Source organism: Oryctolagus cuniculus, chromosome 7 (assembly GCF_051225735.1).
Source record: "Oryctolagus cuniculus isolate XC-2025 breed Fujian yellow rabbit chromosome 7, ASM5122573v1, whole genome shotgun sequence".
Taxonomy (NCBI): Eukaryota; Metazoa; Chordata; class Mammalia; order Lagomorpha; family Leporidae; genus Oryctolagus; species Oryctolagus cuniculus.
In genome coordinates this window covers 9,029,180-9,046,648 of record NC_142873.1, presented here as the reverse complement: position 1 = coordinate 9,046,648, position 17,469 = coordinate 9,029,180, and the positions used below count along the sequence as shown (strand labels likewise).

General features: G+C 50.3%; 1 protein-coding gene and 1 pseudogene across 2 annotated transcripts in view; one reads left to right on the top strand and one right to left on the bottom strand.

The window, feature by feature from the left end:
- AXDND1 (axonemal dynein light chain domain containing 1) overlaps positions 1 to 17,469 on the bottom strand; it is a 112,275-nt gene that overhangs the window by 2,692 nt on the left and 92,114 nt on the right. For both annotated transcript variants that reach the window (XM_051858247.3, XM_089299454.1), the window contains 4 exons: positions 9,174 to 9,281; positions 8,049 to 8,153; positions 3,002 to 3,084; positions 1,928 to 2,181 (listed from right to left, as the gene is read on the bottom strand). In XM_051858247.3, the coding sequence (XP_051714207.2) occupies positions 1,928 to 2,181; positions 3,002 to 3,084; positions 8,049 to 8,153; positions 9,174 to 9,281 (550 nt within the window). The remainder of the gene's footprint in view (positions 1 to 1,927; positions 2,182 to 3,001; positions 3,085 to 8,048; positions 8,154 to 9,173; positions 9,282 to 17,469) is intronic.
- On the top strand, positions 4,814 to 6,432 carry LOC103349983 (tubulin beta chain pseudogene; annotated as a pseudogene).

The following is a 17,469-nucleotide window of genomic DNA, read 5'->3' as shown; positions in this document are numbered from 1 at the left end:
CTGCTCCAGAGGCCACCTGCTCACCTAGCGATTTTCTGGAGAAACCACTCAGCTGCCCCAAGCCCGCAAGGCTTCTCCCGCTGTGCCCTGGGGCCCTCCACCTGGTGGGAGTGTTCGGAGAGGGGGAGGCTGGCCATGCGGCTTGCGAGCTGGGGACTGACTGCATGTGGTTATCCCCACCTCCCACCGCATCCTGGGGACCTCTGTGAGAATGCACAGAACTAAATTCCGCATTTCGCGTGCGGCAGGGCTTCTGAATGGCTTACAACCTCACCTTCCTGCATCGGGAAAAGCTTAGTTCTCAAATGATTGGGTTACAACTCTATCTGGAATACGAAAGGATGAGGTTTCTTTAAATTCATAAAAATTATCTCTTATGTTACACTCAACCTAAAAAGAGAAGACTGTCACCCCTGGGATAAATACCATCTTCACCAGTTCAGAGTTGACAGCAACAGAGAAAATGAGTTTCGACACCTCCCCCAACCCCCCCCCCCCACCCAGCGTGATGCCCCTGTACGTGGCCAGCAGCCGTGAGGGCTCGGCTGGGAGGTGCAGACAGAGGCGATGGGGGAGAGCAGAAAGCAGGCATTGTCCCACGGTTAGCCCCTGCATGAGGACTGGCGCAGGGAACAGACCACACGCTGGGGTGACACCAAACTCAAGAAACAGCCTCTAATACAGAACACACTAAGGGTGCCTGTGGGCAGGTTACTGCGCCAATCAGATATATGAGAAAGAAAAGATAAATGTCTTTTACTGTGAAATAAAGTAAAATTTTAAATCTTTGAAAATTTCAACAAATAGCAAAAATAAAATAAAGACAAAATTCTCCATAAGTCTCTATTGCCCAGGGACAACATCTGTCATTGTTCGGGAATATTTCAGTCTTTTTTCTAGGTTTAAAAAATTGTGTCACATATTGCTTCTTGCACTCCATTAAAAAAATTATTTATCTATTTGAAAGTCAGTTGCACAGAGAGAGGGACACACACATACACACACTTTCCATCCGCTGGTTCACTCCTGAAATGGCTGCAATGGCCAGGGGTAGGCTAGGCCAAAGCCAGGAGCCAGGAGCTTCCTCCAGGTCTCCCACATGGATGCAGGGGCCCAAATACTTTGATCATCTTCCACTGCTTTTCCCAGGCAATGGGCAGGGAGCTGGATCGGAAGTGGAGCAGCTGGGACACAACCAGCACCCACGCAGGTGGCAGCTTACCCACTATACCGCCAATACTGGCCTCTGTACTTCATTTTTAACCTAAAAATTTCCCATGTAACTACAAAATCCTTGTGAACAGCATTTTAATAGTCATATAATATTCAGGTATACTGATGTAGTATAATTTATTTCGTCTTCCTTCTATGATTAGAAAGGTATCTTGGGGGCTGGCACTGTGGCGTAGCAGGTAAAGCCACCACCTGCAGTACCAGCATCTCAAATGGTGCCGGTTTGAGTCCTGCTGCTCCACTTCTGATCCAGCTGTCTGCTATGGCCTGGGAAAGCAGTGGAAGATGACCCAAGTGCTTGGGCTCCTGCACCCACATGGGAGACCCGGAAGAAGCTCCTGGCTCCTGGCTTCGGATTGGCACAGCTCCCGCCATTGTGGCCATCTAGGGAGTGAACCAGCGGATGGAAGACCTCTCTCTCTGCCTCTCCTTCTCTCTCTGTGTAACTCTTTCAAATAAATAAACAAATATTTTTTAAAAATAAGGAAAATCTTTGCCAGTTTTGTAAGTAAAAATGCTAACCCGTGCTAGTTTATCAAGGACTGTCAGTTCTCTGCTTTTCCCTGTTCTGAGCTGCCTGTGTAAGACACTTTAAGGTACGTGCACTCCTATGACAAGCACTGCAGGTCCTGGCGCCCCATCAGGTCCCCCCGGCGCCTGCAGCACTGCGAGGCGAGGGAGGAGCCGGCCTCACCTTTCTTCAGCGGCTTTGAGGCGCTCTGCACGGGCTTGACCTCCTCCTCCTCCTTCTCTTCGGCCTCGTCCTCCTTGCCCTCGTCTTTGTCTCCCTCAGTTTCCTCCTCCCCTTCCAACTCCTTCTTCCTGGGCTTCGTGGCCATCTCTTCCAGCTCCTTCTCCAGATCTTTGTTCCTTATCAGGGTGTAATGGAGTTTCTCGTTCACCTCCTCGAACCTCTCCTCCGCTTGTCTGGCTCTGCTCTCCACCTCCCTGGTGGGGACAAAGTCCGGAGAAAGACAGCAAGACGGAAAGTGGGAAGGAGCGTCTCCGACAGAGTCTCCGGGGGCACAGGGCGGTGGGGGCACGTGGCTGGGCCTCGGGGATCCGCGCGGGGAAGCAGCGGCGGCGGCGGCGACTGTCAGTCCAGCTACTCTGGATGCAATCGTGCCGTAACTGCGGGCACACCGTACTCAGCTCTCGTAGTGAGGTCTGGCTCCAATATCCGAAATCCTCCCTCTACAGCCAAGGAACCTCCCGCCCCCTTCAGTAGTTAATTTTGGCTTCTCTTGCTGCGATCCAGCAATCTAAATCTAAGACAGCCCCTTCCTTTCGAGCACCCCCAAAGCTGATTTTACGATCAGAAAGCTCAGCCTGAGATGTGCTCCTTAATTATAGATGTTCTCTGTGTCCACGTCGGCTACGCTCAGCCATCTCAACTGTACGTGCACCGCCCTTCCTGCTCCTTGCACCTTCTAATGGTCTCTCTTCAAGGGCAAGAGCTTCTCCCCGTCCCCTTTATTTCCTTAAGTCATCTCTCAGAAACACACTGATCCGGGTCACTCCTACCCCCACCCCACCCCACCCCACACCCACACACTGACTTCCTCCACCTCCGCCTCCACCGCGGGTAAGGGTGGATGTTCCTACTACAGCAGGGTCTCGAGGCCTGCAGCCCACAGCGGGGAGACGCGTGTTCCACCCGCGGGAGGGGAGAAGGCAGGAGAGCCCAGGGCCAGCCCAGCAGTGGAGACGCCTCAGCCAGACTTCCCGCCGGATTCTCCCCCTTCTCCGTGGGCCGTCTCATACTTACGTTACCTTCTCCTGCAGGTGCTCGATGACAGCCATCGCCTCGAGATACTTTTGGGCCAGTGTACCTTGTTTAGCTGACTCTCTCTGACAAAACAAACACGCAGTGTGAACGCAGCGAGAGCCTGGAGGGACGGGACTCAGCCTCTGCGGATGCTCTGGTTAAGCACCACAGGCACCCTTGCCACCACTCGTGTCTGGCTGGCAGGGGATTCAGTATGCCAGCAACGCCAACAGAGAACAGCACACATGCTCCCAAGTCACTCCTGCTGCGGGTGGACAGAGCCTCATAAGAGCTGTAAAGACGAGGCGGGGAAGCAGTGACAATGAAAAGAAATGGGGAAAATATTTGAAAAGAAAGGGAAGGACAAACATGTTTCTTTAAAAAATCAAAGATCAAGGAAAGGAACTATATCTTATTTTAAACGACGTACTCAGCTAAGGATACAACATCGCAAAATCCAGTGAGATCTTCCAATTCCTTAGGGGACAAGATAAACATGAATATTATGACACGTCCCCAGAACTGTGTACTTCAAAAAAAGATCAGGTATCCGAGTTTCCCGCTCAGAAGCAGGTAAAGAGAAGCCCTGTTTTCCGAGTGGAGACAGTGGTGCGCAATGGCCGTCCAGCAGTGGGCGCTGCAGTTCCAGGCCCTGCCGGTCAGGGGAGGCACTCGGCCCGCCCTACTGCCTGCATGGCTGCTACCTGTCACTCACAGCTCAGCCCCGGGAAGCTCCTGCACTGTGGTCCTCTGCGTGAGGAGACACTAGTGTGCCCGCTGGCGCCCCAGGCAGTCCCAAAGCCTTTACCCTTGACCCACTTCTACTTCAAAGCCCAAAAGCTTCCAAACCACCGGAAGTCTTTCAAAGTGGTTTTCAGTTCTGTTCCAGGGACAGATGCCACCAGCTACCCTGAGCTGACCCAGACCACACCTCAAAGGTGAGGCCTGCAGGTGGGCCAAGGAATACGCAAAGGTCGTGCTCTGCCTAATTTTATTTTCAATTTATTTTTAATGTTTAAATAAATAAAATAAATAGTTTATCTGAAAGCCACCTCTCACTAGGAACCCGGGACCTGCTGTCTCTTGCAGCTCTCCTATTCGACAACTCGGCTCTGAGGGCCAAGGCGAGTTACACCTGGGCCCCCAAGGGTTCCGCCTCCCGAGGCCTGCCTGCCTTTTCCCGCCCCGTCCATCCCTGCACTGCCTCCTGGCAGCTGTGTCTTTAGGCCAGGAGGAGAGAGAACGCTGCGGCCCAGTACGTCAGCTACGGGGACCTGTATTCCTGCTGAACGGTCATCTTTGTTCTCAGGACCAGAGACGGAGTATCTGTGAAAAGCAGTAGAAGAAAAACAAACAAACAGAAAAGCAAAAGCAAGCCTGTAGTGAAAACTCTAAAACCTTCACGGGCCGCCAGGGACCGCCAGTGTCGTTAGGAACGGGAAGAAAATGGAGCTCAGACTGCGCTGAGGCTGCAGGACGGCGGAAACCGAGATCCACTTCCCCAGGTTGGACCCACTGGGCAGCTCTCCGCTCGCACACTTCACTTTGCGAGTGCCAGCCTCCCCGCCCATCAGCCTGGCACAGTTGGGTCTCTGCTGTGTGAGCCCCCAGCATGCCCCTTCTACCCGTGCAGCGCCCCAGCCCAGCCTGGGACCAACGTGACTCTTCCTGACCGCCAGGGGCTTGTAACTGGACACCTGCCTGGCACTCATGGCCCACTGTCCACTCTCCTCCGGGCCAGCCAGAACCCAGACCCCTGGTCTTTAGGGAGCTACATGGCAGCAGCAGCAGCAACTTTGCAAAAGCCCGGAGATGGGCTTTCTGGGCCACGTCCTCCTCACGGTCATCCACACGGCACCACGCAGTCCCACACTGCATGGCGGCATCCAGAAGCAGTGAGCCCCACACCATCAAAGACGGCAACTCTCCTCAGTTTTGCCCCTGCTTTCCTGTCTGTTTCCTGCTCCTGAGGCCTGCTGGATGGCACTGTAGGTTCTTAGCTCAGAGGAGCCCCTGCACCTGCAAGGGAGACCCAGAAGAAGCTCCTGGCTCCTGGCTTCAGAGAGGCCCAGCTCTGGCTGTTGCGGCCATTTGGGGAGTGAACCAGCAGATGGAAGACCTCTCTCTCTCTCTCTCCCTCTCTGCCTCTGCCTCTCCGTTAACTCTGCCTTTCAAATAAATAGATAAATCTTTTTTAAAAAAAATTAAAATGAATTCTAACCACAAGGGAAACTGTGCACATCCAGGCTGGTCAGTATGGGAACCAGCTCGGTGCCAAGTTCCGGGAGGTGATGAACACGGCACCAACCCCACGGGGACAGCAATCTGCCGTGGGCTGCATCTCCACGAACCACCATGAGGCCACAGGTGGCAAATACGTTCCTCCTGCTATCCTCGTAGACCTAGTACCTGGGCCCACGGACAGTGCTCACTCAGGTCCTTCTGGCCAGATCTTCAGACCAGGCAACTTTGTTTTTGGTCAGGCCGGGGCAGGCAACCACTGTCCAAGGACCACTATACGGGTGGGGGGGGGGGGGGGGGCTGGTTGACTCAGTGGTGGGAGGGAAGGGTGGAAGAAGGCTCAAGAGTCGTGACTGCCTTTGGGGCTTCCAGCTGACCCGCTCACCAGGTGCGGGCCAGGCGCTGGAATGGGCACCCCGCCCAACAGCGAGATCTGCGACCATCACGTGGGTACCTCGCCGGGGGTATCTGAGCCCCACAACACCCCGTCTGTCTAGCAGTTGGCAGAGAATGCTGATGAGACCTCCTGCACTGAGAGCGAAGCCCTTTACAACACGTACTTCTGCATCTTCGAGCTGAGCACGCTGACCCACGGGGACCTGGACCACCTTGTCTCAGCCGCCATGAGCAGTGTCACCACCTGCCCTGCTCCCGACCCCCACAAGCTGGACATCGAGAGGCTGCCGTGCCTGGGTCTCCACTTCTTCACGCCTGGCTTCGCCCCTCTCACCAGCCATGGGAGCCAGCAGTATCGGGCCCTCGCTGTGCCCAAGCTCACCCAGCAGGTCTGCGGTACCAAGAATGTGGTACCTGATACCAGGCTGCCTGTGGCCCCCGACACGGCCGGTACCTCACTGTGGCCACTGTCTTCCGTGGACAGATGTCCATGAAGGAAGTGGACGGACAGATGCTAACGTGCAGAACAAGAACTGTCGCTGCTCCGTGGAGTGCACACAGCTGTCTGTGACATCTGCCCGGGGCCTCAGGATGGCGGCCACCCAGGAGCAGCTCATGGCCACGTTCCACCGGAAGGCCTTCCTGCACTGGTACACAGGTGAGGGCACAGATGACACGGAGCTCCCCGAGGCCGAGAGCAACATGAGCGACCTGGTCTCCTAGTGCCGGTGTGCCAGGAGGCCACCATGGAAGAGCAGCAGGATTTTGGTGAGGAGGCCAAAGAGGAAGTCTAAGATGAACCCTCCCCCCCATCACCTGGGGCATGGCAGCCCCCTCAGCCCCCTTCCACAGCTGCCCTGTCCTCTCCCTCAGAATGTATGTGGGTGTCTGTCTCTCACTCTCTCTCTCTCTCTCTCTCTCTCTCTCTCTCGTATTTCCTTCTGGAGGTGGGTGGGTGGGTGGGGGATCTAGAACAGTGCCTGGCACATAGTAGGAGCTCAGTAAATCTTTGTTGAATGTCTCCTCTCTCTTTCCACTCTGAGAAACCTACATTCTGCCAACTGTTTCCTTCTGGGGCCCACCCCCTTCCCATCTGTCCAGTTAATGTTTTCCTTCTGTTTCTAAAATAATTTTCCAAGAAGCTGGGTCTCATCCAGCTCCCATTTAGAACAAACCGTGTGCTGGGAGCCCAGATAAGCCCAGGTAGCAGACAAGAAAGGAAAGAGGTCGGCACCACTACAAGGGAGGGAATCTTCTCTTCCAGGCCTCTCGCGGTCCGTCCCAGCTGTGGGTGGGCTACCGTGGAGGGAGGGGTACCACAGTATGAGCTGCACTCCCGTCTCCCTCCAGGCTCTGTCCTGAGCTCTCCTTCTCCTTTCTCTTTCTCACATGTTCCATTTCTGCCCCTCTGCTGATCACAGAAAGGGGACTCAGAGGGAGAAAGGCTGGCCTCAGTCCCTCGGCCTCCAGGAGTGCCCCCTGCCTCTCTTCACATCGTCCCATCCATCCCTGACAGGCACAGGAAGGTCGGCTCTGCCCCCCAAAGGGCTGAGTCAGTCCCCAGAGCGACGGGGACGGGAGGCACTCTCATCAGCTGCCTCTGGGAACCTGTGGACACTCAGCTACACCCATTGTCGCCCTAACTTCCCCCAACCCCCCTCTCTCCTGTAAAAGTCTCCCTGCTGGGGCCAGCATTGTGGCTTAGCAGCTTAAGCCACATGCAATGCCAGCATCCCATATCGGAGTGCTGGTTCCAGGCCCAGCTGCTCCACCTCCGATCCCACTCACTGCTAACACACCCATGAAAGCAATGGAGGATGGTGCAAGTACCTGGGGCCCTGCCACCCATGTGGGAGGCCCAGATGGAGTTCCTAGCTCTTGCCCTTGGCCTGGGCCAGCCCCAGCTGCTGTGGCCATTCAGGGAGTGAACCAGTGGATGGCTCTCTGTCTTTCCCACCTTGTCACTTTATCTCTCAAACAGATAAAAATAAATCTTAAAAAAATAAAAATAAACAAATGAATAAAAATGAAAGTCCTCCTGCCCCTTGCTAGTTGGGAAGAGCAGACTGGGACCACAGAGCCCGCCTTCCCCGGGGCAGCCACTCGAATAAAACTGCTTCCCTGCATCAAGCCTCCCCTCCCATCCGAGCTCTCGATAAAGCCTGGTGGGTGAATATGCTTAGAAACTGGCCAAAGGCTGACCAAGAGATGATTAAACCAGGCGAAGGGATCAAGCGCTGATGTTACAATGAGAATTAAATATGGAGTTCTGAGTTTTTCAGGCATGATGATGAAGAAAAGAAAATCTACAAAAGCCCAGTAGTGCTGGAGGCATTGAGCACTGTTGACCATATTAACTGCGTGTCAGGTGAACACTTCGCAATCTCCTCCCCGGGTTTCAGATACATACCCAGGAAGTCAACGTATCTGCTCCCATGAAAGGTTTGGAATGCACATTTTCATCTTCTTCAATGAAACGAATGGTTTTTTCCTTCTCTGTGGATATTGAAGGTTTCTGGAGCACACGAATAACAAGGAGTAGTTAGTGAGCTGGGGCAGGAGGCAGGGCCCCCGTGGAACACACGCCACGCCGGAAGCTGTGGGTTCGACTCTGCTTTCCTCACTCGACAGGCACTGTTGAAAACTCACAGCCGGCACATGCTGCAGGAACCCGCAGGGAGGAGGGCCTGGGGACCGCAGGAGGTAACCGTGACGGAAACAGAAAGGACTCCCCGCAGACTCCCGGGGCAGACAGCTAGCAAAAAGAGCAAGTGCCGCACGGCCTGGAGACGGCTGGCAAAGAGGTGTGCTCCGAGGGCTCCGCGGGCCAGGAGAGGGCCTGCCTTCCACCTGCAAACGCTGGGAGGCAGCCACAGAGAAAATAACATTGGAAGACTCACCGGGTGCTTATAAAATAAGGAGGAAAGGACCTGCACCAGGGACACAGATCGTCGTTCTCCTCCCCCCCTCCTCCTCATTTCCATTCATTCTTTACCAGAAATAAAACAGAAAATACTGCTCAAATGAGTTTTTTTTTTTTAATGTTTGTTTACTTGAAAAGTGGAGTGCCAGGGAGAGGAAGGAAGAGACGAAGAGAAAGAAATATCTTCTATATGTTCGCTCACTCCCCAAATGCATGCAACAGCCAGGCCTGGGCCAGGCGGAAGCCAGGAGCCTGGAATCTATCCAGGTCGGGTCTCCCACGTGGGTAGCAGGGCCCCAGTACTTGGGCCCTCTTCTGCTGCCTTCCCGGCTGCATGAGTACGGAGCTGGATTGGAAGTAACAGCCAGGACACTGGGTTTAGAGTGGAAAAGGGACACCCCACCCCTTCCCCTGAAAAAAGTGTCAAAGATGGGTGTGTCTGCAGGTGTAGCAAAGCCCATGTGAGAGAAGGAAGGACGCTGAGGAGTTCACACCAGAGGACACACGTCTCCTCCCCACAGGGTATTGTGAGTGTGTGTGTGTGTGTGTGTGTGCGTGCGCACGTGCAGACTTTTAAATTATGTGGGGAAAACTACCACTCAATGATGCTACCTCTTTTGCTTTCTCCTCTTCTTTCTCCTCCTCCAGTTTCACATCCTCCTTCTTTTCTTCTTTTGCCTCGTTGGTTATTTCCGACTCAGCTGATTCTTGTGCAACTTCCTGTGAGGTGAAACCATATGATAATGCATCTTAGTGCAGGTAAGTAGTAGCAGTTATTTGTTCAGGCATCTGTCATGAGCACCAACCCTGCAGCCGAGTACTGTGCTAGTGCTAAGGACGCAAAGACACAAAGAACCGTCCCTTCCCTGGCCAGTGTCGTGGCGCACTGAGCTAAGCTGCCACCTGTGATGCTGGCATCCCATACAGGAGTATAATTTAAAAAAAAAAAAAACAGATTTATTTATTTATTTGAAAGGCAGGGTTACAGGAAGAGAGAGGGAGGGAGAGAGAGAAAAAGAGAAAGAGAGGGAGAGAGAGAGAGAGATCTTCCATCTGCTGGTTCACTCCCAGGCACATGAGCAGGAAGCTGGATCGGAAGTCGGGCAGCTGGGATGTGGGCACTGCAGGCCGCAGCTTTAACCTGCTGGGCGGCAGCGCCGGCCCCCTGACTGCAGTATTTCCAATCCAGCAGCGGAGGATGGCTCATGTACTTGTTCCCCTGCCATCCATGTAGAAGACCCAAATGGAGCTCTAGGCTCCTGGCTTGGGCCTGGACCAGCTCTAGTTATGTCCATTTGAGGAGTGAACCAGCAGTTGGACCATCTATCTTTTGCTCCACCTCTGTCTATCACCCTGCCTTTCAAATAAATAAACCTAAAAACAAACAAACAAACAAAAAACACAATCTCTGTCCTTAAGAAGCAGCTTACAAGTCCATGGAGAAGATGGTACGGCTGCACGGAGTCCCGTAGTAGGAAGAGCTGGCCCAGCCCAGGCAGCAGGCGGGCGAGAGACGGGGCCTGCCAGGATGGCTCCGTGGAGGAGACAGTGTCCGAGTCTCCTCTTAGGGGGTGAGGAAGGGAAAAGGAGGCACAGGGGTGCTCTGAGCAGAGGATGCTGTGTGTGGGTGGCTGCTTCTGAGGGCGACAGGACAGACACGTAGAGGCGACTGCAGAGCAAGGCCAGGCTGAGACCGGAGCTCTGGACTGAATCCTGAGGCACTGGTGTGCTGGCTTTGCTCTTCTGCAACAGTACCCCAGGGCCGGAGAGCAGGCTTGAACATGCAGGAAGGCGGAGGGAAGCCAAGGAGGGGTGGGGGAGAAGAGAGGGAGAGAAGGAAGAGGCGCAGGGAGGGGTGAGCCAGGCCGTGGCTGCAGGGACCACGGGAACCAAGAGGACGGAAATTCTAGAACCACCACGGGAGAGGTGACGCCCAGCGGCTGACTGGACGGATGCGGGAGAGCGCAGGGCAGCGTTCACTGCGTGGCTCTCGTTAAGGCCAGTGTAGAGAACGTGCTGCCCGCAAAGCTGATGAAGGAAGTTGGGAATGCTGAGAGAGAGAGAGAGAGAGAGAGAGAGAGAGAGAGAGAGAGAAAGGGAGGGAGGGAGGGAGGGTGCAGGTGAGGCCAAACAGAGACAGCCGTGCAGAAATACGCAGTGAGGCAGCTGGGTGTGAGCCTAGAGTTTGGATGCAGGGATGCGGACTAAAGACAGGGATCTCACAGTGAGGAGCACGTAGTTAGAGAAGGGGAATCCGTTACACTGCACAGGCAAAGCTGGGAAGTGGGGAGAGTGTGCATCCTCAGGACAGGCCCCTCCCCACCTACAGGGCAGGGAAGTAAAGCAGCCCACAGGGGGCACTGAGAGGCCGGAGCAGTCTGACTAGGCTGCCAGGAGGGCAGGAGACAGGAGCGCGGCAGCGGCGGCCCCCACGCCTCGGAGAGCTCACTTAGCTGATGACTGCGGCAATGCTTATGAAAGCAAAAGCAGAGATCAGTCCCACACGCACCGGGGAAAACGCCAGATTACAGTACACGCTCGACAAAAAATGCTTTATAGAAATTTTAATTATGCTGCAGAAATGCATATATGGCTTAGAAGAGTTTGGATGACATATTAGAATATTTTTCTAAAATAAAAATACTTTTCCCTTAGGGCCAGTGCTGTGGCGCTGCAGGTAAAGCCGCCACCTGCAGTGCCAGCATCACATATAGGCACAGGTTCTAGTCCCTGCTGCCCCACTTCCAATCCAGTTCTCTGCCTAAGGCCTGGGAAAGCAGCGGAAGATGGCCCAAGTCCTTGGGCCCCTGCATGCGTGTGGGAGACCCAGAAGAGGCTCCCGGCTCCTGGCTTTGGCCTGGCCTAGTGCCAGGCATTACAGCTATCTGGGGACCGAACCAGCAGATGGAAGATCTTTCTTTTTCTCTGTGTCTCTCCTTCTGCGTGTAACTCTGCCTTTCAAATAAGTAAATAAATAAATCTTAAAAATAAAAATACTTTTCTGGGGCTGGCACTGTGGTGTAGCAGGTAAAGCTACCACCTGCAGTGCCAGCACCCCATATGGGCACCAGTTTGAGTTCTGGCTGCTCTACTTCCAATCCAGCTCTCTGCTATGGCCTGGGAAAGCAGTGGAAGATGGCCCAAGTGCTTGGGCCCCTGCACCCACGTGGGAGACCAGGAAGAAGCTCCTGGCTCCTGGCTTCAGATCGGCATAGCTCCAGCTGTTGGGGCCATCTGGGGAGTGAACCAGTGGATGGATAACCTCTCTCTCTTTGCCTCTGCGTCTCTGTAACTCTGTCTGTCAAATAAATAAATAAATCTTTAAAAAAAATTTCCCCTATAACATACTACTGCTGCAAAATGTTTAAAAAATATAGAGAAATTAATAACTTTCTCAAATTTAACAACTTCTATCAGTTTGCTGAGTATTCTTCTAGACTTATGTATATATAACACTTTAATGTAAATGAGATAATGTTACATTCTGTACTTCTCTTTTCTCAATAATATACCACAGATTATATTTATTTCACTACATAAACATCTACTATATCTGCATAAAATTTATTATGTGAATATACCATTTTTATTTAATCAATGTTCTATTGATAAATATTTAAATTTTTTCTAGATCTTTGCTATTATAAATAATATAATAATTAACATTCTTATACAGACATATATATAACTATCAAATAGACTACAAAAATTATATTTAACCTGTTTAAAGAGACCAAAAATATGAGTAAAGAGAAAGGTTACAAAATTGATCAGATAAAAAAAGGATCCAACAGATCTTTTTTTTTTTTCCTTTGACAGGCAGAGTGGACAGTGAGAGAGAGAGACAGAGAGAAAGGTCTTCCTTTACCGTTGGTTCACCCTCCAATGGCCACCAGGGCCGGCGTGCTGCGGCCGGCGCATCGTGCTGATCTGATGGCAGGAGCCTGGTACTTATCCTGGTCTCCCATGGGGTGCAGGGCCCAAGCACTTGGGCCATCCTCCACTGCACTCCCGGGCCACAGCAGAGAGCTGGCCTGGAAGAGGGGCAACTGGGACAGAATCCGGCACCCCGACCGGGACTAGAACCCGGTGTGCCAGCGCCGCAGGGCAGAGGATTAGCCTAGTGAGCCGCGGCGCCAGCCCCAGTAGATCTTTAGTAACTGAATTTAAAAGCTCAACAGAAAGGTTTAATAGCAAATTAAACTCAACTTAGGAACTAATTGTCGAATTCAAAGATAAGCCAAAGGAAATTATCCAGGATGTAAAGCAGACAAGTAGAAAAGAGAACACACGAAAGATGGGGGCCGGCACTGTGCACAGTGGGTTTAACTGCAGCCTGCAACACTGGCATCCCACACCCGAGTGTTGGTTCAGTCCCAGCTGCTCCACTTCCCATCCAGTTCTCTGCTATTGCACCTGAGAAAGCAGCAGATGGCCCAAGTGCTTGGGCCCCTGCACCCAAGTAGGAGACTTGGATGGAGTTCTTGGCTCTTGACTTCGACCTGGCTCAGCCTCAGCTGTTGTGGTCATTTTGGGGAGTAAACCAGTGGATGAAGACTGTTTTCTCTGTCTCTCCCTCCCTCCCTGTCACTTTGCCTTTCCAATAAATAAAGTGAATCCTTTCTAAAAAGTTTTCAAAGATGTCTAAGAGACCTACAGGATAGATTCTAACACACTTCCATATGGCGTTCCAGCAGTAAAGAAGAGTTCATACAGCAGAGGCAGTATTGAAGAGACGATGCTATGGTCTGAATGTGTCCCCAAAGTTCATGTGTTGGAAACTTGATCCCCAGCAAAACAGACTGGGAGCGAGGACTCTTCCTTCATGAACAGGCGTGGGTCAGTTATCTCAGGCGGGTTCCTGATGGACTTCAGGTCAGCTGCCTTCCCCCACCTCTCTCTCTCTCTCTTATCTCTATCCCTATCTCTATCTCTATCTCTATCCCTATCCCTATCCCTATCCCTATCCCTATCCCTATCCCTATCTCTATCTCTCTCCCCTCCTGCACAGTGAGCTCCTTGCCCTCCTGCATTCCACCCTTTGGCCACGGGGGGGGGGGGGGGGGGGCAGGGGATGCATGAGGGAGGCCTTCACCAAACGCTGGACCCTTAATGTTGGACTTCCCAGCCTCCAGAAAGAGAAGAAATTCATTTCTGTTCTTTGTTCATCACCCAGTCTCATGTATTCTGTTACAGCAGCACAAAACAGACCATGACAGATGATGACAGGATTTTCCAGATCTAAGGAACGATACAGGCCAAAGATTCAGGACACCAAGGGAAGCCCAAGAAAAATTTAAAAGGAAAAAAAATCCATATCCACATGCATCAGTGAAACTGGAAAATGCTAAAGACAAAAAAGAAAACCTTAAAAGAAGTCAGAGGGAGGAGACAGATTAATTTCAAATGAACCAAACAATAGCATACAGAAAACAATGCCAATAATATCATTAATGTTCTGAGAGAAAATAACACCATAGAATTAGCTGTGTTCTCAACAACAACAATGACAAAAATCTAAGAATCAGAATGGAATAGACATTTTCAATCAAAAACTGAGTTTTGCCACCAGTAGAGCCTCGTTAGAGAAAATTCTAAAGATTAAAGTGACTACAGGGGAAGGCCTGAGATTTCTGAAGGAACAATAAAGAAATCAAACGATAAGGCAACTCCACTGCCAGTTTCCTTTTCCTCTTTAAAAAGATTTAATTTATTTATTTAAAAGAGTTACACAGAGGGAGGGATTGAGGGAGACAGAGAGAGAGAGAGAGACAGAGACAGAGACAGAGACAGAGAGAGACAGAGTGTGATCTTTCATCACCTGGTTCACTCCAGATGGCCACAATGGCAAGGCTGGGCCAGGCTGAAGCCAAGAGTCAGGAGGTTCCTCCAGGTGTCCCGTGTGGGTGCAGGGACCCAAGCACTTGGGCTATCTTTTGCTGCTTTCCCAGGCCATTAGCAGGGAGCTGGATGGGAAGTGGAGCAGCCGGGATATGAACTGGTGCCCACAAGGGATCCCGGCATCGCAGGTGGGACCTTTACCTGCCATGCCACAATGCTGGTCACTCTTGAAGTATTATTTATTTTAAAGACAGAGAGAGAAAAATAGAGAGAGAGAGAGAAGCGAAATTTTCCATCCTCTGGTTCATTCTGCAGATGCCCACACCACAGGAGCCTGGGCTGCTCCAGGCCAAAGCCAGGGGCCCAGAACTCAATTTGGTCTCCCACAGGAGTGGCAGGGACCCAAGTACTTGAGCCATTATTGCTGCCTCCTGGAATGCACGTTAGCAGGAAGCTGGATGGGAAGCAGAGCAGCTGAAATTCAAGCCAGGCACTCGTGATACAGGTGAGGCGTCCCAAGCCACCCAGCCCAGCCCATTTTCTAGAGGTAAATCACCAAATGCATTCCTGCTAGCAGGGTCAGAAGTAAGAATGCTTGCCACATCCATTACTGTTCAACCTTGAACTGGAAGAGTCATTCAATATAATTAGAGGAGAAAAAGCCTTTAGAAGTATCAGGATTGAAAAGAAAGAGGTTAAACTGTCTTTATATGTAGATTATTTAATTCCATGTCCAGAGAACCCAAAAGAATCTACTGTAAAACAATTAAAAACTCTAAGACAATTTTAAAAAGTCATAGAATATCAAATTAATCAAAAACATATACACAAACAGCTAAAAGAAATATTTCATTTAAAATATCGAAAATACAGTAGTCATAAAGCTTACAAATACACAAAATGATCAAACCATAAAACATTATTTAAAGGCACAAAGCAGATTTCTTATAGCCTATGTTTTTGGGTGAAACAATTCAACATTATAAATACATCCAAGTTAATACAGAAATTTAAATTATCTCAGTTTTTAAAAATCTTATTTTTTTCTAGAGCTATGTTTCACATTAGAATAAATAAGCAAGAACAGCAACAAAATATCTAAAAAAAAGATCAGTGAAGAAATCTGGCCCTACCATGCATGGAAATGTATCATAAAGTCAATATTAAGGAAATGATCCAGGAATACATCAATGAAAAAGAACAGAAAATCCAAGAACAGATTTAGGTAGAATATATTTGTTCCAACAAATGTCGGAAATAGTGTAATGTGCATGGCAAATCAGCTTTGCTCATATTAACCCAAAAGGTTGAACTAGGGTAAAGGACTTTACTTACTATAGTTAAAAAAGGTACAAGGAGACGGCACGTTTAGTTCAAAAGAAAGAATAATTTTTATAACAGTGCAATGACCAGTAGTAACTGTTTTCATAGTTTTTAAGAGTTATTTATTTATTTGAAAATCAGAGTTACAGAGTGAGAGGGAGATATAGAGAAACAGAGATCTTCCATCTGCTGGTTCCCTCCCCAGATGGCTGCGATGGCAAGGGCTGGGCCAGGCAGGAGCCAGCAGCTTCTTCTGGGTCTCCCATGTGGGCTGAAGGGGCCCAGGCACTTGGACCATTTTTCGCTGCTTTTCCTGACCATTAGCAGTGAGATGGCTCAGAAGTGGAGCAGCCAGGACAGGAACCAATGCCCACAGGGAGGCCAGCATCACAGGCAGAGGCTTTACCAGCTATGCTACAACGCAGACCCACAAAGAATAATATTCTAATAGTGCCCATCAGAACTGAACAGACTACCTCTGAAAGTACTTCTCTGTCACTTAACACATTCAAACTTGGGCACAATGACCACGTAGATGTTATATTCATATTCACACATTAAATTCATGTAAGGCTGAATTCCATCACCTTTAAAATCTCTTCTGTTCTCAAATGTCTATGGTTCTACATCCTTCTTAATTTTTTTCTGTATCAATCTAATTTTTTTCCTAGATCTGATGTGCAGCCAAGTTTATGTCTGTGATATTTCATTGAATTTCTAAAACTATGCTATAATTAAAGATTTTTGATGTTTATGAAATCCCTCAGGGTTCAATTCATAATAATTTGGCCAATACATGGGAAGCACAGAAAAGTGAGCATTTTACAAAGATGCATAATTTAGAAAGATGGTGTTTAAATCCCCCAACTACAGCAACTCCACCTTTGTCTCAGACCCAAGAATAGTGAATCAAAGGAGTATGGCTTTGATTCAGCGGGAACTTCTTCAGAATGTTCTAGATGTGAATGCTCTCAACAACTCAGGTAAAAACAAAAGTCTGTGACCATGACATTCACGGATTCTGATTTCCCACTAAACAGGATCAACATACTAAGTCATGTGTAGCATGAAGAAGGAGAAGGAAACGCATGCCAAGGACAGGGTAACGGCATTTGAGAGGTGGGCAGAGGTGGAAGACTACAAGAGAATGCACAGAAGAGCTCAGTGTTGCAGCAGTGAGTTCAGCTACCACTTGGGACATCTGCCTGGGACTGAGTCCTATCTTTGCTTCCAATCTAGCTTCCTGCTACTCTGCCCCCTGGGCGACAGCACATGATGGCTCAAATACTTGGGTTCCTGCCACACACATAGGAAAACCAGGTGGGGTTACTGGTTCCTGGTCTTGGTTTGGCCTAGCCATGGCTGTTGCAGGCATTTGAAGAGTGAACCAATGGATAGAAGATCTCTCTCATGCTCTCCCTCTTTCTCATTCCTTCTCCTCCCCTATTCACTCCCCAGCTACATCTGTCACTTTGCCTTTCAAATAAATAAATACATAATTTTGTTTTTTTGTTTTTTTTTTATCTTTTATTTAATGAATATAAATTTCCAAAGTACGACTCATGTGTTACCATAATTTTGTTTTTTAAAAAATGGGATGATTGGGGGCCGGCGCTGTGGCGTAGTGGGTAAAGCTGCAGCCTGCAGTGGTGGCATCCCATATGTGCGTCCTGGCTGCTCCACTTCTGATCCAGCTCCCTGCTATGGCCTGGGAGGGCAGTGGAGGATGCCCCAAGTCCTTGGG